Below are 25950 nucleotides of genomic sequence, written 5' to 3'. Positions count from 1 at the left end.
AATGTCCATCAGAAGAAGATCTATCCCCTCTCAAAATTTCAGATGAATCTGACAACCTGTTGTTGGGTTGCTGCCCTAAAATTGGTAATTTTAAGGAAATTTTGCAGTTATTATCTTGAATACTATTATAGATAGAGATAAACTGTACACAGCAATTATGTTCAGCAAAGTAAGATCTACAAATAAGTCAACATGATCAAAATTATTAGAGGACCACTTAAGGAGTTATTGCCCTTTATAGTCAATATTGAACAACTTTTCGTCATTTTTGTAACTTGTACAAAAATCTTCTTTTCTATAACTATGGGCCAAATTTAACCAAACTTGGCCACAATCATTACTAGGGTATCTTTTTAAAAAAAAGTGTCTAATGACCCCGCCTACCACCCAAGATGGCCGACATCAGTAAATACAGTAACAGGTGAGCGACACAGGCTCTTGAGAGCCTCTAGTTCATATCGCATGTATTATCAGCCCAAGAGCCGCATGGCTCGAGGGCTGATAATACATTCGATATGAAAAATGACATATAATGATCTTTTTATCATATGCTTCAACAATGGAGAAAAATAACGGATTCATATATTGATCCTTTTTCGTGGTTTTCAAATAGAAGTTCGGAGAGTGAAAAGCTCACGGACGTCCCAGTGGCGGACCCAGGGGGAGAGGGTTCCGGGGGTTGGAACCCCCCATTTTTTTTGGACGATCAACTTGATGCATTTGAATGGGGACATGTGGTTGGACCCCCCCCCCCTAATTTATCCTGGGTTGGGATCCCCCTTTTTAAAATGGCTGGATCCGCCCCTGCGTCGAACCAAAAATTAACTACATTCGATATGAATTATTTCTACCATATGCGTCAACAAAGTAGAAAAAACATTTTAATATGGACGAATCGACGAAAAAAATCAACAATATACATAATTAACACTGTTTGGAAAAGTCAACTTTTTTGAAGTAACTTTCTAAATAATCATTGAAACTTTTAAAAAATGCATTTGTTTAATAATTAAATTATTATTTATTTATTTTTTCTAATTATTTTACACAATATACTTTTCAGTATCCAAATATTGTTTTGTACACTACTTTGTAGTGTCTTTCACTGAAAACGATCATTGAGATCTATGTGTCGAATATCACCGGAATGCCATGTGATCACGTTACGGAAAGGCATGTGATAACAATCGAAGCATGTGATAAACTTTTCATATCAGCCCGCTAAGCCCCAATTCGAAAAATATGGAATTAACGTTAATTTAATGCTATTATCATACAGTAAAAATTATTTGTTATTTAGTCTAAGTATATGATAAATTTTATTATTAATTTTTATTTCTTGATTAACTTCATTGGGTTTATATGATTAATTAGTCTTGAATAGTGTTTTTATACGCCCATTTACGGGACGTATTATGGAAAACTTTTGTCCGTCCGTCCGTCCGTCGTCAACATGTCGGACGTTATGTCTCTTGGAAACATTAATTATATAGGAAATTGTTAGCGCTAATGTGTACAATTCTTGCAAGATTTTTATGATATTATCATGTTTTTTACAAGTTCAAAAATCAGTGCTGTTGATTTATTCAATGGATATCACTTTGCATTTACTCTGAGGTATTAATTTCTCTCAGATATAAATTAAAAGTTCTTTTAAAATAAAAACAGTATATGTACTGCCGAATTTATTCAGTTGGTCGATCTTATTAATAAAAAAATCAAAAAAATTCGAACAACTTTTGATTGCCCCCGCCACAAATCTTACACCGATCTGGTCGTCGATGCTCACCTGGCCCAAAATAAAAGCCCACGTAAGTTTTGTCATTACTTTGCACTGTCGGTGTAAAGTACTCTGAAAGTGTGGTAATCAACTTTACTTTAATGGTGCTTGTGCCTCTATATAACTCTAACATTGTCTTTGCTGTATTTGGAAGAAAAAAAAATAGAAATTTTTGGTCCTCAGTGCTCTTCAACTTTGTACGCTGTTTGGCCTTTTAAACATTTTTTGATTCCAGCGTCACTGATGAGTCTTTTTAGACGAAACGCGCGTCCGGCTTTAATATAAAATTTTGATCCTTCAAGGTATCTATGATGAGTTTATTTGCAACCACTGGGTCGATGCCACTGCTTGTGGAGATTTATTTCCACGAGGGCATCACCAGCCCAGTAGTTAGCGATTCTGTGTTGTCTTGAGTTATAATTGATCTGTTCATAATTATAAATTAACTGTTAACAAAATTTTGGATTTTTGAAAAATTAAGGCTTTTCTACTTCGGGAATATATTGCCTTAGCTGTATTTGGCCGCAAAACTTTTAGGAATTTTTGGTCCGCAGTGCTCTTCAACTTTTTATTCTATTTGGCCTTTTAACATTTTTTTAAACGAGCGTCGCTGATGAGTCTTTTTAGACGAAACGGGCGTTTGGCGTTAATATACAATTTTGATCCTGGTATCCGCTATGATGACTTTATTTAGACGTGCACTCTGTATTACGTATCTTGATCTCTGGCATTAATGATAGATTTTCTTCTCTTTCTAAAACCGCTGTCATGGCTCTTGTTTTAATTCCGGAGATAACAATCCAGAAATAACACGCTAATGTTATACTTGAGAACAGAAACCCGTTTCTAGAATTTTATAACTCTGACTTGCCTAGTACATGTGGAATTTCTTCGGAAGTAGATAGGAAGTTGCATTTCTGGAAACATATCAAAGATACGTTGCCAAAGTCAGCTGCTGAAACCACTATGCAATGCAACAAACTATATTATCCACACATATATGCTATTCTCAAAATTGTTTGCTCAATGAATGTAACAAGTTGTATATGTGAGCGTTCTAATAGTGAGCTCGGGTTACTAAAAACTTTTTTACGTGCAACAATGGGCCAGGATCGACTAAATGGACTTGCACTGATGCAGAACTTGATGTGATTGTTGACACGTTTGCACGCATGCATTAAATTCAAGAAAAATGAAATTAGAATCAACTTTATAAATCATGTGTAACATTGTATTCTATAGTTGTAACTATTTTCATATTACAAATAAAAAAAATAATTTAAAATTTCAAAAGGTGACCACCCTCTGACAAATTCCTGGATCCGCCCTGACGTAAGAAATGATTTTAACGCCAGATAGGAAGATGTAGTATGATTGCTAATGACAGAGTTCCATGACATTGATATGTGCAATTATATAATTCATCGTACATATGACAGACATGAACCAGCAACAACTGTACTGAATAAAATACAGGCTCCTGACTTGGGACAAGCACATAAAGAACGTTGCATGTTCAGAAACCTGGGACAGTGGTATTTTAATAACACTCGATACAATCAGATCAATTTGGAATAACTCGATATATCTGGGGCTATCATAAGTATATAGCCATAAGGCTACAAGTGTTTTGAAGAAATACTCCTGGATCTTAGATAAAATCAAACATTAAGATGACTCGTTATGCTTAACATGACTGATTATATCTCAAAGCGGTAAATGGGTCGAAGGACTTGGAAGGCATGACCTGTTGCTGATCTAAATCTGCTTTTTTTTAATAATATTAATAATATTCCTGGTTCATCCAGGAGAAAGAGTTCAAATATTGTTAAAAACTAAAGACTGAGTGCTCCGAAATTCGGGTAAGCATATCCTGCTAAAGATCATTGAAATTGGTGAACATCCACTTTGTATACATAACTTGTCTGTTTTGGTATAAAATAAATTTATACTCTACTTTATTCTTAATTTTGCATAACATTTTTTAAATTAACATATGTATGAAATTATAGTTTATAGTTTTGTTTTTAAATTATATGTGAATTATAAATTTAAGTATTTTAAGGGAAATAAAACTAGTTTTTACAAAATTGACCATATTAGGGATAGTAACTCTTTCTCTCTCAATTTATAATTAATAATATTATGTACAATTTACACACTTCCAATAAACAGTTCTATTCATCCTAAAAGTATGCTCAAATGGTGGAATAAAAATATTGAAAAGATCACAACAGAAATTATTAACTCTGTTTTCGATACTATTTTAAATAAGAAACATGGAAAGATTGACAAACATTATAAATACAAGGTCAGGGATGCAATCATAGTTTAAGCATTTCCAATATATGCAAATTAGGGAGGCCATGTTGAATCGACAAGTGGGACAAGTTCACTTCCTGTGATATGAAAACTTCCTAAATGTTCCAACAGAAGCGTTAAATATACTGAAATGCCCGAGCAAATAACCGTCTCGGACTTTCTAAAAGAGACATGGGACGACTACAATTCACCGACGACATCGTCTTTCACCAAGAGGTTGTCGCAGTGTCGAAACACAGTGAACTCCTTAGAGGAAGTGAGTGGACAAATTATTTGTGTACAAATGTTTAGGTGTATACAACCATAAATATTCTATATACATTGCATCTTGCCAATGAATGCATACTTGTCCATTGAAAAACAATTGTTCTAATTTTTATCTGAGGGTCAACAGTGCACAGAGTGACAGACCATTTTTTTCAAATCATTTTTACCCTGCCCTGGTCTGTCAGAGTACTTCAGCATCAGTGAAGTTAGTCCAAATAATTATGAGGTCTTGAAAGGCTATTTATATTATTATGCTTTGACACATTACAAAGGCGTCGTAAGGCGTAAAAGCATAAAAGTATAAAAGCCTTTTAGACGTCATAATTATTAGGACAAAAATTCGTAGACACAGATTATTCATTTTACATGTAGAATACTTGAATCTATACACCTTATCGCTAATCCTGGCTGACCCAGCCGCTTGAACTTTTGGCGTCATCCATTTTGTACATATAAATCACTTTTCCATTGTGGCATCAGATATTTTGTTTTATGATGTCAAAATTTTACAGGAACCTGTGTGATATCCAGTAATGGTGGACAAATAGCGATAAGGTGTATTAGAATTTAGAGAAGTTGAATTACTTTGAAACAGCATAAAAATATATACTCCCTTTTTTGTATTTAGAAATTAAAATATAATAAACCAGTCTGTCTTAACAATTTGCATATATTTCTTTTCAGTTTTAGAAAGAAAATATACCTGACTGTTTTATTTTAATTAGTTGGCTAAAATGTTATATGCACTATAATAAAATTCAGATTTTAAATGCACCTAAACAGATGCACATGCACAATCTAAAAAGGATGTAACATGCAGTTTTGTACTACATGATCTACAACATGTTTATATTTAAACAATTCAAGAAGTTTATGAATGCATGATATTTTAAAAGCAGCTGCAAAATTATAAAATGTAAGATCGATCAGCCCTTATTGGATACTTGACCAGGATGATAGCAGTTAAAAGTAAAAAAAAAAAGCCTCCAGTAAAATATAAAAAAATCTGAAAGATTCACATTACACACAAGTACGGAATTTGATGAAATTTGGTAAAATGCTTTATTTCACTCCAAAATCTGTATTTTCTGAAAACAAACAAAATGTGGAATAAGGAGAATAACAAAAGTAAAAAATTTACACTGGTAATAGCATTCTGACAAACCCCATTGTACACACTCATTGTATTATGACCACTTCACTGAATAGTCTTATATTTATAACTAGTGTACATGAATAGTTGCATGTAGAATTAGTTATACATAATGAATCTCAATAAACCTAATTTTGACATGTTTGATAACTACAACATGTACATACCTAAATTTTAAAAGAAAACTTTACTATGTCATTGTATGTTCAACAAGGGGAGTTAATTCAAATTGCACATCACACTACATTTACTTGCTGTTTATAATGTATTTCATGTATTAGATCTGAAAATATAAGGTAACAAACGTTGAATGTGCTCATTACTTGATGAACTCCTGTTTATATTGTACTTAATTGAAAGTCAAAATCTGCTGGTCCTAACATTTACTATTACTTACATGTATTTACTCAATTAAATTTATCCTGTTATTTAAGTTCATGACCACACTCTTCTCAGTCACCCCTTCCCCCATGGACAGCCATAGCATGGGCATATTTAATAGATTTTTCATATCTAAGCTAGAATCGGAGCGTTTTTTTATGAGGAAATCAGTTAAAATCTTTCCCATAATATTATTGAATGAATCAACTGAAATAGACACTTTGGTGTTTAAAAAGTGTCTAAAATATTTCTTCAGATGAACTTGAAATTTGAGGCCAAAATCGGTCCTTACCGGACCTACTCCTTTATGCTTTTATTTAAAATCATACATTTTGGTCTTATTAATGATCACAACTGATTCTATAAAGGTACGAAGTGAGGGCCTCTATCACTTCAAAGACTCCTGTAGTAACAGGCCTAATTTTCTCAATTACCTTTAAATTATTGCATTGAATTACATTTAATTCATGTAATTATACCCTTCAATAATTATATGTAAAACGTATATACAAAACTTGTGTCTATTTAAAGGTATAAGATAAATAGTACAAATATTATATTAAATAGAAAGAATGCACCATTTACTGCATTGCATAAAAAAGCTTTTTAACCATCAGGGTAATTTATGTATACATATGATATCCAGCTGACCAAGCTATAAGAAGTTTTAGAAACTACATGTAGCTATACATGTAGTATCTTGTGAAACAGCTGCCTAAATGTACATGTAATTCATGTAATTCATGATTTTTGCCATGATTATTTCTAGTCAGACTAGTAAAATTTTATTTGGACTAGCAAGTATTTGCAAAACTTTGTATACATGTAGGCACATTGACATAAGAAGAATGGCAGATTATTGGTCTTCGGACTAGTAGTTCGAAAAGTTTTTGGTGCAGACTGAACTTGTGCATGTAAATGTTTAACTAGAAAGCTACATGTAGTGTCCATTGTTTTAAAAGTTGTTTTCAAGATTTTAAACTCTACTACTTCAAAAATTTGGGAAACACTGTTGTGTGATTCTATGTAGTTATGTAATTGGATGATGTTCAAAGGTTAAGATCAGACATTTTTTTTGTTTGATGTATAGATTTAAAACTGAATGTACTTATAAACTTAAGACTATCAATTACACATGATGTATGTACTAAATCAACCACTGAATTCCTATATAGGCCAAACAAAAAAGTATGTCTGTTTAATGAACCTCTAGATATGATAGACTCTTATGTAAAAAAAATAAAAAATATCCTATCTATCTAACCTTTTATTGCAGTGGCGGATCCAGGGGGGGGGGGGGGGGGGGGTTCCGGGGGTTGGAACCCCCTTTTTTTGGCCAATCAATGCATTTGAGTGGGAGCATATAGTTGGAACCCCCCTCCCTTTTTAAAATGGCTGGATCCGCCACTGTATTGTTCAGCATGTGACAGTAAACACACATACTTTTTTGATTGGCCTAAATCAACTACTGAATTTTCTGAGGTATATATATTTACCGTTAAATGATCTTTAGGATTCTGTTATATAACTCGTATCTGACCTTTTCACAAATTTATGTTTTCAAAGTTTTTGATATTGTATTTAAACCAAATTAAAGGATGCCTATAGATAATCTATTAGTTCAGAATTTACAATTACCTGAAATTTGAGAAAGGAATAAAAACATCATTATTAACATTTTTCTGTAGGTCTGTGTATAAATCCGCAGGTCTTAAATAACCTAAATACTGATTTAAGGAATTCAATTCAAATAAAAGCATGAAAAGATTAAAGGGTCAAATAACATATTTTACATTTTTTACGTACACATCCAGTTTACACTGTCCACTTTTGTAATTTTAACTGTCTAACATTTATGAATTGGTTTCTCTTTCTTTGATAGTACAGATAATTCTGGTTATTTGCATAGCCTTTTGTGAGACATATTACAAATGTATTACATTACAGTTTTTATCACGATTGGAAATGTACTTATTTGTATAGTTGATATATTCTTACTTTATACCTGTTAAGACTGAGAGTTGTATTGATGATTTTTAGACAAAAATCCTTGATGAAAAAGACTACGGATAATATAGTCAGAGATTACTCTGAATCTCGGACTAGGGATAATAATGTAACATTCAAATTCCATGACCATTTTTGGACTATCATGCTTTGGATCATTTTTAAAGATTTAAAGATATTATTCTGACTGATACAAACATGACCATGCATTTTGTAATTTGCTGAATGAGTTCTCCGGGTCATGTGCATAGTTGAATTGCATGACACATTCAGAACCTTTAAGTCCTGAACCTTGCTATGATTTAGCGATTTTTACAAGTTTTACTGTAAGTACATGAAGTATTGACCAGTTAACATGGTTAACATTTGTACAGAAAGTAAACAACAGAAATGACTGAAGTGGTTTTTCTATACAAGGGTTATCAGTGAACAGGAAATAAACCCTGTGTGTAAGGAAGTGAGAGAGAAACAAATGTGTCACATGTATTTCCTCTAGATTGTGATAAATCTCTTGATTTTTTTTTGATAAAAAAATGAAATGTGATTTACAATAAAAAAATCTTCCTTGTGATTTTGTATAATTCATACAAGACTTTGTTACAGTTGAAATTTATGTACAAGATTTTCTTATCATTTTGATAAATAATCGTTGATAATAAACACAGTAAAAAAGGAAGTAATTCATAAATTCGATATGCTCCTAAATTTAAAGGAATGAACCTGTTAAACTTTATGATTTGTTTGCTTTTAGTTTCTAGATGTTAAGTTTATTAAAGTTTTAAGTAAAGGGAATGGTAATACAAAGATATTTTACAAGTCCCCCTGTTAACTTTGTCTTGATGCCCCCTTTTTGTCAAAATCCTGGATGACAGGAGCCTTAAATGAGAGAACAGACACAAAATCCTTATCAACTATTTTCATTAGAGTTATGCCCCTTGGAAACTATCATTATATTGAAAATTGCATTGTAAGAGCTAACAAGCATACATTACTTTGAAATAATTATAAAAGGCTTTTAGGTTTTGCTTTTCTATGGATAAAATATGTGCAAAGGGGAGACAATGCAACTCTGTTCTAGCAAATTATCTAGGCTTTGTTGGCTCAAATTGAACAATACATTTATTTCTGTTTTCTTTATATCACCACCTGATAATATTCTGTACATGAATCATTTAAAAAGGGGGGGCATAGGAGGGGTCCTGATCCTAAAATCCAAGGCTATGAAATCCTGAGGTCCCCAATTTAAAAAAAAATTAAATTTTGACATCCCGAAATTCGAAAAAATTAATTCCAGGGTCCAATGCTTAAAAACACCTGATCTGGGAGTCCCGATAAAGATCCTATCCACCCTCATTTAAAATTGAAATAAAAAGTCTGAAACAAGAATCTATCAATAAAATAGAAATGGCAGACCGTGCAGACCCTCATGGGTAATCAAGGTCGTTAAAAACACCCTCATTGTCATGAGAATTTCAGCAGTGATTTAACCATGTTCATATTTTTTTCATTTTAGAAACTAGATATAGACAGAAGCAGTGTGTCAAAGATGAAGAAGTCAGTCAAAGCTTTATACAACTCCATCAAAAGTAAGAAATCTTATGTTAGAATATAGAGATAAGAAAATGGTATGAGTGCCAATGAGACAACTCTCTATCCAAGTCACAATTAGTAAAAAGTTATGGCCTTTAACACTCAAGCATTGGCTCACACACAACAGCAAGCTATATAGAGCCCCAAAAATAACTAGAGTAAAACCATTCATACGGGAAAACCAAGTCTCATCTATATGAGAAACTAGAAACACATCAACAAACAACAACTATTGAACATAAGATTCTAATCTAAATAAGAAACAAGAATTGAAAAAATACTTATGAACCACATTAAAAAAACCACCACTGAACAACAGGTTCCTGACTTAGAACAGCTCTACAATCAAATGCAGCCGATTTAGAATGTTCATTAGCATATAAGACAAGTTGGACATAAGAAATTGCAAACTGCAAATCTGACTTTATGTTTCTTTCAAAATAAGCATTTACAGTGTTTACAAATACAATTTATTAAATTCAGAAGTGTTATTTATATTACTTGAAATTGCAAAGGTTAAAAGTTTTAGAACATAAAATTATAATAATGCAGAAATGTTATGTACACATGATCCATATTTACAATTGAAGGCATTGTTAGAATAAGACAAAGTTTTCCTGGTGGGGATAGGGATTTCATTGTCTGTCACTTAAATTATAATTGAATTAAAAAAAAGAAAATGTAGACATGCATATGCATGACATAATTTGTCTTAAAAATCTTTAAAATCAGTTGAATAAGTAATTTTACAAGTAAAATTTTTAACACTATACAAATATGTCACTATATACATGATATATGTGAATGATAAACAATTTTTCAAGAATGTTCATGGTCTTTTAGTAGCATGCATGCCTAGAATCCTGAATGTTGTGGTTTCTATCCTTGGCTCGGTCAAACAAAATACTTTAAAATTGGTATTTGCGGCAGCTAGGCTGGACTTGTTGCAAATGATGTGGATGTTACCAATTAAAGATCACTGTAAAAATCTTGCCTTCCACAATAAGCAAAAAACATTCTGTATAGTGAACTAAAAATGCTATAAAAGGCCTGAGATAACAAAATGTGAAAATCTATAGATGGCCTTATGCTTAATATTCAGCATCCCTTCATTTGATAGTCCAAATCTAAATTGAATCTGTTTTAAATGACTCGATTTAAGCTTTTTATTATATGTGCACTGTATGCTTGATATTCAGCACCCGTTCTTCATTTGCTATCGCAAATCTTAGTTGTATCTGTTGAAAATGACTAATTTATTCATGCTATTATTTTTTTTTTAATTATCTATTTATTTAGAGCATGTAGAAAATGAAGATACTTTAGCTGAGAATATCGAACATGTTGGAGAAAGTCAGTTGGAACAAGAACCTTGTGTCGGTAAATATCAAACAGTGATAAACAAATAGTGGGAATTAATTCCTTATCATGCCCTACCTTCCATAGTAGTGGGGCATTATGTTATACTGACTGTGATTCTGTCCTTCCATCCCATATCAGGTTAAACATGTTAAAGTTTTGGATTAAGTTATGTTAAGTTTTGGATTAAGGTTTGTGGTCATATCAACCACATGTTTATTAAGAAATAAATTCAGTTACTGTCTTATAAATATATATATATATATATAAGTTACATGTATTTAGAGGTTTTAATAGTAAAACTGGTTTTCACATCAAATTACAAAATGTGCATCTTTGCATAAACTAACCCGTTTACAGTATATAAAAAGAATAACAATGATCATGAAACAATAGGTAGACAAAGATCAACAACTTTTTTTATGAAATGCTTCAGTGGCTGCATGAAGTTTTATCTATGATTCAAACATTTTACAAAGACGTCGCTGTATGACGCTGAGGATAAAATGATATTTTTTTAATTAAAATTTATGTTATGTTTGTTACAGATGATGCATTTAACAAATTTTCTACAGTCACCAAAGAATTGTCTGGTTCCATGAATGAATTAGTAAGTATATGGTTATTACACCTCCATAGATAAAGAGCATAGATAAAGAGGGTGGGGGGAGCTTGTGGGAATTTTATAGACCTCTGCAGATTATGTTTTTCAGAGCTGTTGACATGGTGGACTCATTTATTTTTGGCTGCATCAATTTTCATGGATTAAGGAAAAAAAGAGAATATTGTGTGAGAATAAAATGACCTGTTACCCTTTTAACTGGGAAAGGTATTCTCCTGCCGACAAAAAAAAAAACTAGCAGTTAGGATATAGTCAAGTTTGCTGAAAGAATTATCAATCAATTCTTTGGACTATTATTGACGAGCTAGGTCAATTTAGAACCATAACTCATATACATATGTATAGATGTAAGAAGATTTGGTATGAGTGCCAATGAGAAATCTCTCATTCCAAGTCACAATTTATAAAAGTAAACCATTATAGGTCAAAGTACGGTCTTCAACACAGAGCCTTGGCTCACACCGAACAGCAAGTTATAAAGGGCTTGTAAAATGACTAGTGTAAAACCATCTATCAGTCTATCTTTTTAGTACAAAGAAGACTTCTTTCACCAATAAAGGTGCTGTTAAACATTTAACTCTAAAAATTTCAAGGCTAGGTAAAGGATATGAAAAATACCAAGAAATCTTCAGTATACTTATACTTTGATTTAATGTTTATAGTTTTCTCTATTTATCATAACTCAGAATAAAAACATTGTAACTTGAGAGGCTTTTATATTTACAGGTATTTAAAAATATGATTGCCAATGAAAAATTATATGTCACCGTACAGTCTTCAACAATGAATAAACTCCATACCACATAGTAGGCTATAAAAGTCACAGAAATGACAACAATTCAAAAGAGAAAACTGACTGATTTTTTTTAAATTGATGTTTCTCTACAATGGGTGTGCTATAATATTTAAATGTCTTTTCAAAAACTTTTACAGGTATCTAAGTTACACAGTATGTTGTTATTTCCACTTGACACATTCCTGAAGAATGATTTAAAGGGTGTGAAAGGTGACCTGAGGAAACCATTAGATAAAACCTGGAAAGACTATGAAACTAAATTGTAAGTACTAACTAAACATTTCAAATTATGATATTTCTTATCATAGTTATATGCATTTGTTTAATAAATACCAGTGAAGTTTGAGAAAGAAGATTTCAAATTTTGTTTTGTCAAAAAAAAAAAAAAAATCACCTGGATTTTTAATAAAAGAGAGTTGTTCAAGATATGAAATGGTGTATTAATTTATTTTTGGGAGTACCATATTTATGGAATGAAGAAAAATAATATACTTTAAATTCAGAAATTATTGTGAAGTTTTTATTAATGCAAAAATGTGACAATTGCAATAATTTATACCCACATTTTCAACTTTTTTATGTGAACTGAACATAATTTTTTTCATATTGCAAAAATTAAAATCGCAATTGAGTCTAAAATGAAAAATCACAATAGTGAATGTAAACAACAATTTCAGAATTTACAGTCTTGATTTTGTTGTTTTGACAAAGTTTGTTAAAAATTGCTCATCTATACAAACAAAATCCCATGAAAATTGGTTCACCAATCACAGTATACTTAAAATCAGACAGAATTTCTGTCATCTGGATTAACTGAACTTATATTATGGTGATTGTTGTTAATTTAAGTTCAAAGATAGAGAAAGAGAAGAGGCAATTGGCAAAAGAAGTTGGTATGACAAGGGAGACAATTACAGGAGCAGAGGTAGGGATTTTATCCAGCAATGAACCACATATGTTTATATTTACCAATATATGTTTGATGATGTTCATAAATAAGCATTTAAAAACTCGTCACAAAAAGTGCTTGTTAAAAAAAGAAGATATGATATGATTGCCAACAAGACAACTATCCGCCAGATACAAAATGATATAAAAGGTAACAAATATAGGTCACTGAAAGGGCTTCAACAATGAGCAAAAGCTTGAACATGTTTATGTGTTAGAATAGAAAACCTGCTTTTTATTAGACTGACAATCAGATTGGTTTTTAACCTGCTAGTTCAGAAAGTAACAGTCAAGAGGAAGACTCCTCACACTACCTGAACACAATTCTGACACCGAGCGGACTTGTTTTTTTTTCTTTTTACTTAATGCAGCATGATTTCAAGTCTTTCCTTGAACCTCAACAAAGGTCAACGTGTGACCTTTCACTCTTGAGGCTAGCATGCTACCAAAAAAAAATCTTATTGTAGGTTAGATTGAGTAAAATCTGAAGTTCAAAAAGAATATAAAAAAAAACAATATAAAAGATCAAGCAAAATTTACTAAATAAAAGCAACTTGTGAAATTACCTCCCTTCAGTATTAATCTAAACAAAATCTCATGAAACCAATTCAGCAAGAATTTTCTGATAGTTAATCTTCGTGCTTGTGTAAACATATTAATTTCTTCATTAATATAAAGAGGAAGAATGACATCTTATTTTTGTTTTATGTTGCAGATTGCTGAAGAAATGGAAAAAGAAAGAAAAGTATTTCAACTTCAGTTGTGTGAGGTATGAACAAATATTGGAAAATTAAATTTGAGATTAATGAATGTTCTAATTTGCATGGTAGTATATCAATTTTCTTTGAGGAAAAAATAACCAGGAGAAATGAAAATAAACTTATTCTTAATATCACTTAATGGAGCAAAGTGAGAGAAAAATAACAGATTTCTGCCATAGGGCTGCTCCATTAAAACATACATTAAACATACATTACACCAATGAAAATGAAGTATACTTCTCTTCTGCATTATACATATTTTTACCATAATAACCCTTAGTACCAGTATCATTTAAGGGTATATTGTGGTTAAACCTGATTTAATGGTTGCAATCTGACAGTTCCATAACAGTCCAATAAAACCCCTGGTTATCCACTGAAATTAAGTTTTGATGTTCTCTGTCATTAAATGTGAAATCATGAAGAAATCAGCCATGTCTGATGACCAAAAAAAAAAAAAGAAACAACAAAACACTATAAGACAAACTTTTAAAATGAGGAACATGTCAGCTAAAATTCATTAATTTATTAAAAAAAAAAAAAGAATTTGATAAAACTCTTAATCCAATTATCCTTAAAATAGTTAAACTATGCACAACCATACACATTTGGATCAAACTATGTAAAAAAAAACTTGCTTTTATAGATCTAACCATTATAAGGCCATCCACATGGTAAAAACTCTGATGAATGTAATATATAGATTCTTACACTGCAACAAGTGTATTACGATATTTCTCCACTCCAGACAGTTAAATTTTATTATTAAAAGCGCAAGTTTTAGTGTCGGAATCTGTTTCTCTAATGCTTTTTATCCTTCTTTTTCATAGATTTTCAGAAACTTGTGTTCTTTATATGCAACGTCATCAAGCATTGTCGCCTTTTTTCATGACGTCATAATAGGAATATTCAGAAGAAAACAAAACATTTAGACGTCATAATCAAATTTCAACTAATCATTTGCCAAGAACAGATTTTTCACTAGTGAGGAGAAATATTTTTCTCACACCAATCGAGAAATGTGAAAATAGCACAAAAATTAAAGAAATAAAGATCTCTTAGGTTAAACATATTTCATTCTAGAAACTAAATTAAGAAGACTAAATTAAGAATGAAACAAGTTTTACATCTTAGTAAAATAATAAAGATCTCTTTCTATTTGTTACAATCACTCATACAGGTTACAAAGTTAAAGAAGTAAATAGCATGGTGAGCTGCATTGTATCATTTTCTCTCTCTCCATTTCAGTACTTGATACGAGTGAATGAAATCAAGACAAAGAAAGGTGTAGACTTGCTGCTGCATTTAGTAGACTACTATCGTGCACTGACAATGTAAGTAGAAAATAGATGGACAATTGTGGATTGTCTTCTGGAAACAGGATTTTTACTGAAAAAGTCACTTTTGTAAATTTATAATTATTCATGGGATACAATTTTTTTTGGACTTTTAAACAACAATTTTGAAGAATGCAGATTTTGGCAAAACTATAGATATACATATCCACAATTTGTTCTGTATCTAAGAAAATTAGATGAATCTGTTAGAAAAATAACTTACAATATTTTGTCATTTTCCACCTACTGATTAAGGACAGGAAACTCCCACACGCTCAAATGTAAATGTCAGTTTAGGTATTAGATAAACGTTGGATAGGAAAGCTTTGATTCAATTTTCCTATGTTAAATCCTCATGACAAAGAATGATTTAGAATTTGCAGAAAAAGACATAATGTTGGTTCCTTGCATTTTATGTTTTATATTACCAGTCAATAAATTAGATCTAAGATTTGCAAATCTAGAATTAAAATATATAAGAATAACCCATGCTTGAACAAACAATGCCGATATATCACACTTGTATTACAGACATTCATAAATTAATATGTTTGGTCAGTAAATATATTTCCATCTTTGCTTTCTTGTATTAGTTATTATATAATACATTGTTATCACAAAAATGCAATACTCAATTACCTGTGGTTTGACCTAATATTTAAAATACACGTTGTTTCATTTTATATTTACAGGTTCTTCCAAGAAGGACTAAAAACCATTAACCACTTCCAGTCGTTCATAGATAAGCTAGTTACTCAACTAGAGACAATCAAACGCACCCAGAATCAGGAAAGGAATGAGCTTGTCAAACTTAGGGATGCCCTGAAAGGTTCAATGGCATCTTATAAGGAAGTGAGTAGACCAAAATAAGAGGTCAAAATGTGGTGTTACTAATTCTCATAGTGAGGCTTGGATTATTCCAAAATTAAATGTAGGGGTTGGAAGGAATTTTTTCCCATAACCCCTTCTACTTCTAATTAAGTTTGGAATTTCTTTTAGTCAAATTTGGATAACTTTGATTTTTAAAAGCTGTATAAAAAAAAACTTGAACCATCTGTACTATTCTTCACAAATTATATGATAAAGAATTATTTTAGGGCTAGTTTTCCATTGATTGGAATGTTATCTTATAATATTCTTTTCACATTATTTAAGATGTCAATGATGGCAGAAATATTTTTGCACACTCAGGTTGGAAAATTTACTAAAAACTGTTATACATTCTTATGATAACATTAATTTGCTAAGCAAAACTAACACCATTACACATGTTACATGCACAACCAATTTAGTTCAATATCAAAATTAAGAACCTTAAAAGCATGATTTATTTAGGAGTTTTAAAATTAGTTAGGTCTGCATGTGTATAGACAGCAATCTCTACACGATTTCTAATCGTGTTTTTGTAGCGTAACTTCTAACTTCTAAAATCTGTACTATGCTTTCCAGTTTTTATGAAAAGCTTTTGTTGATTCAACAAATTGCAATGAAACTATATAGTTTAATTAATATTTAATCATTTAGAGGGAAATGTTCATTCATGCTATTATCACACATGCAAAATAGAGAGTTGCCTTTAAGCTTATAATGTTAAATATACATGGTATTCAGGGTTGACACTCGCACAATATATGAATGTTTAAAGTGTCCTCCAAATTGGATCTTATAGAAAATTATAAATTCATAATATACCATTTTCATGATGCTATTCTCATGTACCATGTATGTTTTTATAAAACATATCTAGAGAGTTGCCTAACTACTTATAATATTTAAAATACATGGTATTTAGGAATGGCACTCTCTCTATTTATAAACGGATAAATTGTAAAATCCATTGTACTCCATTTTCAAAGTGTCATTCTCATACATACCATGTATGTTTAAATGGAATAACATCTAGCTGTCAGAAGTAGAAAGATATCTTTATATTATTTTGTGGTTTATTTTTATTGGGCAAGCAAAACAGGAACTCAACTTTAGGACTGGTAATCTATTGTGTAAAGCTTATTTTTATGTTGAAGTGTTGATACTAGAGGGAAAAAATGCAATTTAATTCTGTTTACCCATGATACTTGTTTTTTTCGTTATTATAACATAAAACTTTTTACTATTGTAAAAATATAACTGGTTTTGAAAATTTTGGATAATTGTAAAAATCTTAAAAACTCTTTTGCCAGTTTTTGCTGAAACTTGTTATAAACTGAAACAAAATAATATTTGAGGTAAAGTAAGTTTTGTCATAAAGATATAATTTTCAAGATATCTGAAAACTCGCAGATTATAAATAGAGTTATGTTTTGTTGATTTAAATAAGCAAAACAAGTTGCATTTCCACTTGTAACCAACACTTTGAATGTATTTATCCTGCATTTAACTATCTAAGAAAACAGAAAAGTAAAGCTGTACAAATAAACTTGTACAATATCCATTTTTCTGTCTTTTGATACCCACCATTGTATATCAAGATGTGTTGTAATTAAAATACAAGGCTCAAGTCTGTTAAACTTATATCATTTCATCGTTTTTGTCCAATTAAGTTTTCTGTAAATTAGAGGCCACAGCTAGAAAATAGAAAAGGTAAAATATATTTATGCCAGATTAATTGCAGGATAAAAACATTTTACATATTTTAAAAGAAAGAATAAAATTTATTAATACTTGTTTTGAATCAGGAGAGAATCTTAATGAGCCTTGCTGTGCTTAAAAAGCAAGAATCTGATGTCTTTTCTCCTATTGCGAAACTTTATACAAATAAATTTCATTTTTTTAACAATGCATGTTGTCTATTTTTAGTTTGTTTACCATGTGACCTTCAGTTATGATTATTTTTTAAGCATATGTTTTTTTTAGTTTCAGTATATTTTATTTCACTTTGAAAAAAGGGTAAAATTTTGTTTTTGTTTAAAGCCTTTCCATGTACACTGTGAAGCTATGCATTGCTCAAAATATGATGTTTAAATGTAGCAGCCATTCTTCAAAACAGATTACAATAACAAAAGCTTTTTGCATAGACTTACATGTACTTGAAGAGGCTTAATTTCTTCCATCTTATAAACTATAGATGGTTTTATGTATGTTGGTATTGTAGCCTTTTAATAATGCTTAAATTTCTTTTATGGTGTTGTGTATATATGTCAATTGTTAATTGTCTTGATAATACAAAATTTTATGTTTACCTTGAAAAATAACAAAACATCAGTAAATGCTTTAAACTTTTATACAGTATACTGGAAAATGTTGAAATACATGTAATTTTATTTTTACTGATGATAAATAATTGTATCGGAGTTACTCCATCTAATGAACCAACACTATTGTATAAAAAAGATGGTGTATGATTGCTTATGAGACAACTTTCCACTAGAGACCAAATGACACAGTAATTAACTGTAGGTCACTGTAGGGCCTTCAACAATGAGCAAAGCTAATATTACATAGTCAGCTATGAAAGGCCCTGAAATGACAAATGTTAAATAAATCAAACAAGAAAACTTAACATTTTTTTTATGTACAAAAAATAAACATAAAAAACTATGTGTTTACTTCTGGTATAGACTTCTTAAGTGAATATCTTGGTATGCAGGGTTGTCAATTTATATTATTAAATAAAAGACCCAATTTGACAACATTTCATGAGACTACAATTTTATTATCAAATCATGCAAATCTGGTCCACATGTTTTGCCTGCTAGACAGGTGTCATCAGGATTTATGATAAATAAATAATATGGCAAAAACTTTGAAAAAATTTCTTGTATTTAACAACTTAATACTGCATGCTTAAGAAATGATTATGGTATTTGGGGTTGATGGTCAAAGCATGTTTGGAGATTAAATTTTGCAGATCTTATTTGTGACTCAGTTTCTACATTTCAACAAGTAAGTCCTCTATTTGTGCTCGAGACCTCCTTTAAAAAGATTATATAACACAAAAGAACCAAAAAGTAAAGCTAAAACCGGAAGAAAGAATAAAAAAAGAACAAGAAATTTATCAGGATTCCTCCATACACAAAATTTACATAAAAAGTGCAATGGTATGTTTAATTATGTTGTAAGTTGAATGCAAATGTGTCTTATTTTGTTTATATATTCGCAGAACCAACCACAAGCATACCTACAGAGAAAAATCAGTTTTGTAATTTGTAATTACATGTAGATTGCTTGATTATTATTAATATTTATACCACAAAAATAACTAATCTTATATGCCTAATTAAATATAAACAATTCTGATATCTTTCCAGCCTGCAGCCAATAAAGTATCAAGTGGGTATTCCCTCCATCAATTACAAGGCAATAAAATGCATGGTTTTGAGAAGGAGGGAAATCTTCTTAAGAAGAGCGAGGGAAGAATGAAGAGAATATGGCAGAAGAGAAAATGTAGGATTGTTAATGGTATAATGTCCATAGGTCATTCGGATGTAAGTAACCAATATAATAAGAAGATGTGGTATGACTGCCAATGAGACAACTTCGAATCTAAGATCAAATGACAATGATGTCCAAATATACAGGTTAATGTTCAGCGTTCTGCAACTAGCAAATCATATATACATATTATTTGGTCTCTGGTTGGAAGTTGTCTCATTGGCAAACATACCACATCTTTAAAATTTGTATAGGAACAAATATTACTAAGTTACTAGTCTCATACTTATGTTAATAGTAAGGCATTGAAAACATGAACAGTGGATTCATTTATTTTGTTGTGTACCAATTTTCCTGGACTGAGAGCAATTTGTATTTTTGTGACAACCCAGACAAAATGACAAAAGGACATCCTCTGAACAGTACACATATAACTAAAGAATAATCACTTTGAACCCTGACCAAAATCTTAAGAGTGTAATTATTTTATATCCATATATCAAAAACTCTGAATTTTACCAATAGATATCAGAAAAAGTGGAATAAAATATATTAGATGACTAAATGTATGATTTTTAAGGATATGGATGTTCACAAATAATTAAGAGGAAATCTTGGTATAAAATTGAATAAATATCGTATTAGAAATTAGATCTGTTAATTAGTATAAAAAATTATTATATTGCTTGTGTACTGTGGATTCATTTTTATTCGTGGTATACCAATTTTCGTGGGTTTCGTGGGTCACAGCGAACCACGAATTTAAGAATTCAACGAAGAATAATCCCGAGAAATGTGTATGGAGTTGGATGTCTATTTCCGGTTATGTTATGCAGTTCTAGTATAGTGTTGACTAGCGATAAACATTGTAACATAACACGTGATTTTTATTGAAAGAAGATACAAGTATTTTGATTAAATCTATAATAAATATATCGAATATCAGTGATAATTTACTTTTTTTAAATTGATTAAAACTGTTCATGGAAAATAACTGCAAGTTGTTAATTACCGTGTCATAGTTTGGTTTACCTGTGATTAAAAATCAATAGGATTAAGTACGGGGATATTGCCCGTAGGTAATATTGTTTATGACAGGAACATTTATTTTCACACCTTATACTTAAATCACTGTTTATTATATCGTGATTAGGGAAATTAGCTTTCAATCATAAAGTTTTGAATGCCTTATAGAATTAAGACAAGAATTTATAAATTGTAAAACAAACAAATAATTAGTTGTCTCTGCCCATTATTGTAATCGAAGTTATCAATTAACACTTTAACCTAGAATGACCAATTAAGCGAGGATTTTGACAATTCAAATTTTTCAATGAATTCCTTCTTTTTTGTTTTGTTTTATTATTGATCAAACCAAGGATGTTATATGATCTCCTAAATAAAAAAGAAACCCACGAATTACGTATCTAATTTTTTTTGTTGTAATCAGCGATCCACGAATTTACGTATACCACGAAACGTCTTTTTTTCTCTATCCACGAAAATTGATACCCACGAAAATAAATGAATCCACAGTATTATAAAATACATTGTATATGTGTTTTGTATATTGCAGGAAAGTAAAGACCCGGTGAAACTAAATCTACTTACTTGCCAGGTTAAGGTATGTATTCATTTCATTTTACCATCTTGTTTAAAAAAATATCTTATAAAACATGATAGGAAAAAAACTTATAAGTATTACTACTAGTATATAAACATGAAGAAAAAGATATCAATCAAATCCATATTATGATACAAAGCAAGATGTATTTTATTTCTTGTGTTGACTATTTTCACTTTTGAATTCAAGGGTTATGGTCCTTGATAATTTGAAAAATGTCACTTAATGTCCAAACAGACACACAGATAGGAAAATAACACTTTATGTCCAAACAGACACACAGACAGGAAAATGACACTTTTTGTCCAGACAGGCACACACATGTAAAGCCAAATCAGCCTGAAAGCGCCATACATTAGAATACAACTAGCTGCCATTTTCAGTTTGTCAATGGTTACCTACAAAATTCAGGAAATTTTATTAGCTCTAGATTAAATATACAGCTCATTTCTAGTTCTTTGATATCTTTGCACATTGTATTACTTGATCTTTTGAATGGACCCATTAAAGTGCTTTCTATTTATGGATTTTTGCTTCTGGACAGTAAGAAACCAACCATTAATAAATTTATTTCTGGATTGAAAGTGTCTAAGATCTTAGGGCTATTCCAGTAAAATTTACCTAGGAGGGGCGGAACGCCGACGATATTTTTTCCATAGGTGGGGGGTTATCAACATAATTGTATTCTGGAGGGTGGTGGTCCCGATTTAAATTCATTTCTGTTGGTGGGGGGTTTCTGAATGATAGGTTAAACATATTGTTCCCCCTGTTATGAAGGAAGATTCTCCTGAAAAGGTCATCCGACTGCAAATAAAGTTGGCAGACCACTAATTTTAAGCGTCCGTTTGTATTCTTGTCAAACCAGTGATCGGGAAGGACGTGCCCCCTGCGCCTATAGCGCATATTGACAAGAAATGGCACATACAGTGACAAATGTAAGCGCCCACGTGGAGCATGATACTTTTCACTTCGTTTCGAAACGTTTAGATATCGTCAAATGAATTTCCGATCGTGTTCCATGCCGCCATGTGTGTGTACACAACTGTGTAATGTTCCTCCAATAATAGGAGCACCTATATATTTTTGGGACGTCTCGGATGTTTACCTATGATAATAGAACCATGCGATTTCACGTCTCGGGTGTTTTCCTATTGTAATAATAAAACCATGCGGTCTAACTGATAACCCGAAAAACGTAATTAACCATCATTCATGATATATATTTTTTTTATAAACAACTTTAAATTTGTTAAATTTGGCTAGTACAGACGAGATTTAGCCCTTATAATAATCTCATTTAGTTTAGCTTGCTATTATTTCGATTGAAGAACCCCAAAGACTTTTTAGGAATATAGTTTTTGTCTCCATAAAAGACGCTTAACTGTCCTTGTCATTTTTTGGTCTTTGGCTCATTTTGACATTTTGTAAACATGACTTCTTCAGCGATTTGTTGTTTTGTTCTATGAATTAATGGTACTCTATACTGTTATTCTTGTCACCGTGATGAAGATATAATGATACAAGAAGTGCAGAGGAATTGCCTGAAATGTCCTCTGATACGGAACGTCTGGAATAAGTATGGTATCGACAAAGACCCAAATTTAATGTAAAAAAAAACAACATGAACATGAACAAGGCAACAGTACCAGTTTAAACATTGTAAATAAAGGTTAACTTAAATATTGTTGAGGTTGGAAGAAGTTATTGTATATTCATTGAAATTGAAATGGCAGAATTTGCTGTACTTAAATCTCTTTCCTTGCAAAGAATATGTCCTTAATAAGGTGGACTGGCCAATTCTTTGCAATTTTTGTCCCAAATAATATTTTATTGCATACAGTTTATAACAACTTCAAGTACCCTCTCCCTTGTATACCGTCTCCCCACAAAAAAATATGTGTGGGTGACATCCAAACTATGCAATCCATAAAAAAATATTTATATTTGGCACAGAAAATTAGATTTTTATTGCGCATGTTGCGTGGGTGGTATTGAAGGAAAAAAATGGCCTAATTTTTGCGGAAAAATATGGCCTTGTTACACAGGAGAGTATATCATCTTCCTCAACATTTGCCTATTGAAAAAAAAAATGTATATAAGAAATACAAAAAATAAAAAAAAGAATTACATTGTGCCTACCAAAAAAATATTTTATGGCTCAAACTAAACTCTGAAACATCAAATGGTTGGTGCCAACCAGTTTCCCCACCTGAAGAATATGTCGTACCTGAAAATGTTATTGACAGTTTTAAAAATAAAATGGGCCATAATTAAAATCGCACCCCCCTTTTTCGGTCACTGTGAGCTATTGCCGTCATGTTGCATCTGTCGTCTGCTGCTCCATAACATTGTTACATGTTTCATTTTATATTTTAATAGCAACATAGCTAGTATAAAAAAGAAGATGCGGTATGATTGCCATTGAGACCAGAGGCGGATTTAGGGGGGGCCAGGGGCCCCCCCCTTTTTGGATGCACTGAAATAGATAAACCAACAAATTTTACATTTATTTGACAGGATGCAACATTTTTGTATACTTTAAAAAACTAGCTAACTTTTATTTTTTTTCTCTAGGTAGGGGGTCTTGGAAGAAAATACATGTTCTAGGTGGGGGTGTATTTTTTTAATCTTTTCCATAGGTGGGGGGTCAAAAAATAAGTGGCGTTCCACCCCCCCTGGATAATTTTTACTGGAATAGCCCATAGTCTTCCTATAGATAAAAAAGTATATATCATAATAAAAGACATTAATATATACATGTATATATTTGTATTCTACTGCAATTTTTGAAAAAGATATATATTTATTTATTTATTTTTCAGTTAGTACATGATGATCCTGGTAAAAAATGTTTTGATCTAGTCTCTCGTAAGTGTTGCTTATTAATATGTGTATTAATGTATTTAAAACTGTAGGGGCAACTTGGCCAAAGAAAAAGAGGTTGTTAAAAACTTTTTTTATAATTTTCACATAATGTTTAAAAATGTGTAAAATATAAAAATGTAAAATGAATTATCCCAGATTTTTTTATGGTATTATGTAATGTGCCTTTTTCAGTGCAAATTAAGGAACATTTTCCATTGATATTTCCTTTGTTGAAACATTGTACACAGTAACGAAACATCGCAGAATATTTATGTTACGAATTTAAATAATCTTTTACAATTATGAATTGTTTCTTGGGTACACACATACTTTTCTTTAATCCAAGATTTTCTTAAAAGTTGATGTATCAATGTTTTGACTTTTGAAAGTAAAAATATAAACAGTTTCTAAAAATGAAATTAGGGATGTTCCATTAAAACATACTTAATACCCATATAGTTTTATTCAGAAAACTGCAACCCTGTCTTATACAGTGCTACACTTATAGATTATCGGTGATCATCTCAACGAGATTGATTTTCTCGCTTGAGCCAGGACTGCAAAAGCTAGAAAGGCAATCAAGTTGAAATAAACACTGAGAATCTTTTTATCACTATTTTACCTATGACAACGTTGTCAATTTCGCTAGCAACGCCACATGCATGCTTAGTTTCTAGCGATAATTTTCCATCTCAAGCGAGTAGCATGATTTGAAAATTATCACAAAAAAAAAAAAATCAAAAGGAAAAATGCACAAAATACCGATAAATATTGATATTCAGAAGGTACTGTTTTGTCTTCACATATAAGAAAATTTGCACTACACATGTAAAAGTAAAATTGTGTAGAAAATAAAAGTATCAGAAACATAATGCTATAATAACGTACTAATATAAGCTATTTTTTGTCATTATAGAAAACAGAACCTATCATTTCCAAGCTGAAGATGAGGATAGCATGAAAGAGTAAGTCTTACTCCCATAACCATAGTTAGACTTGAAAAATTAAATTAAGAGTGTCAGAAGTACTTTTCTGGATTTACCTTCATTGGTAACATAAAAACATTTGTGAGCCATAAATGTATACATTAGTAGAAAGAGCTATACAACCAAAAGGGACAAAAAAAGAAAAGCCAAAATTTCAATCATTTGTCAATAGGCTTTTTTTACAGAAATTTAAAGACAAAAAATTATCATAAGTTATACTGAAATATTCATGACATATAAGTAATTTGGCTAACCTTAGAATTAGGAAAAGTCTTAGATAGAACATGAATTATGACTAGGAAAGGTAATAGATAACCTATGTACATTGTTTTTTTCTTCATTTCTCATTATTCTATTTGAACAGGTGGATATCTGTTTTAAATAACGCCAAAGAACAAGTATTAATGAAAGCTTTTCACGACAACACAAATTCTCCCTGTATTAACCAAAATGTAAAAGAACTGACGGGGAGTATTCTACAAATTGTTAAAAGGTTGCCTGGCAACAATGTCTGCTGTGACTGCAATGCAAAAGGTAAGAAACATAATTTTTTTTCTAAAAATGTTTTTAAATAGAAAGAAGTTTTGTTTAAAGGTTGCATTTCTGTAAATATTGACAATGCAATTTCCCATAGGAACTCCTTTTACGGCTAAAAATGTACCACTTTTACAATGAAGTTTTGAAAAAAATCTTATCCTAGAATTGAAAGTTCATATGCGCCACAATTTTTTTCAAAGGTCAAAATATAGGGCTGTGTGGCATATTTTCAACGTTTATATAC

The 25950-nt window shown here is 31.0% G+C and overlaps 1 protein-coding gene across 12 annotated transcripts in view; it reads left to right on the top strand.

Annotated features, from left to right (window-relative positions):
* The first annotated feature begins 3949 nt into the window (after nt 1-3949).
* Nucleotides 3950-25950, top strand: part of LOC139498219 (arf-GAP with SH3 domain, ANK repeat and PH domain-containing protein 1-like) — a 42327-nt gene continuing 20326 nt past the window's right edge. For 5 of the 12 annotated variants that reach the window (XR_011657848.1, XR_011657850.1, XM_071286583.1 and 2 more), the window contains exons 1-15: nt 4133-4358; nt 9424-9496; nt 10800-10880; nt 11408-11469; nt 12415-12539; nt 13127-13202; nt 13941-13994; nt 15235-15320; nt 16016-16175; nt 16479-16514; nt 19571-19747; nt 21271-21318; nt 24141-24186; nt 25100-25148; nt 25534-25703. Coding sequence is in view for 8 of the 12 variants with exons in the window: in XM_071286583.1 (XP_071142684.1) it covers nt 4233-4358; nt 9424-9496; nt 10800-10880; nt 11408-11469; nt 12415-12539; nt 13127-13202; nt 13941-13994; nt 15235-15320; nt 16016-16175; nt 16479-16514; nt 19571-19747; nt 21271-21318; nt 24141-24186; nt 25100-25148; nt 25534-25703 (1369 nt within the window). In the remaining 4 variants the exon portion in view is untranslated. Of the gene's footprint in view, nt 4359-9423; nt 9497-10799; nt 10881-11407; nt 11470-12414; nt 12540-13126; nt 13203-13940; nt 13995-15234; nt 15321-16015; nt 16177-16478; nt 16515-17279; nt 17312-19570; nt 19748-21270; nt 21319-24140; nt 24187-25099; nt 25149-25533; nt 25704-25950 lie in introns of all 12 variants that reach the window. The other 7 variants (XR_011657851.1, XR_011657849.1, XM_071286585.1 and 4 more) reach the window with 3 other exon arrangements.

Source organism: Mytilus edulis, chromosome 12 (assembly GCF_963676685.1).
Source record: "Mytilus edulis chromosome 12, xbMytEdul2.2, whole genome shotgun sequence".
NCBI lineage: Eukaryota > Metazoa > Mollusca > Bivalvia > Mytilida > Mytilidae > Mytilus > Mytilus edulis.
Note: the sequence above shows the minus strand (reverse complement) of the source record. Positions and strands in the feature narration are given on the sequence as shown.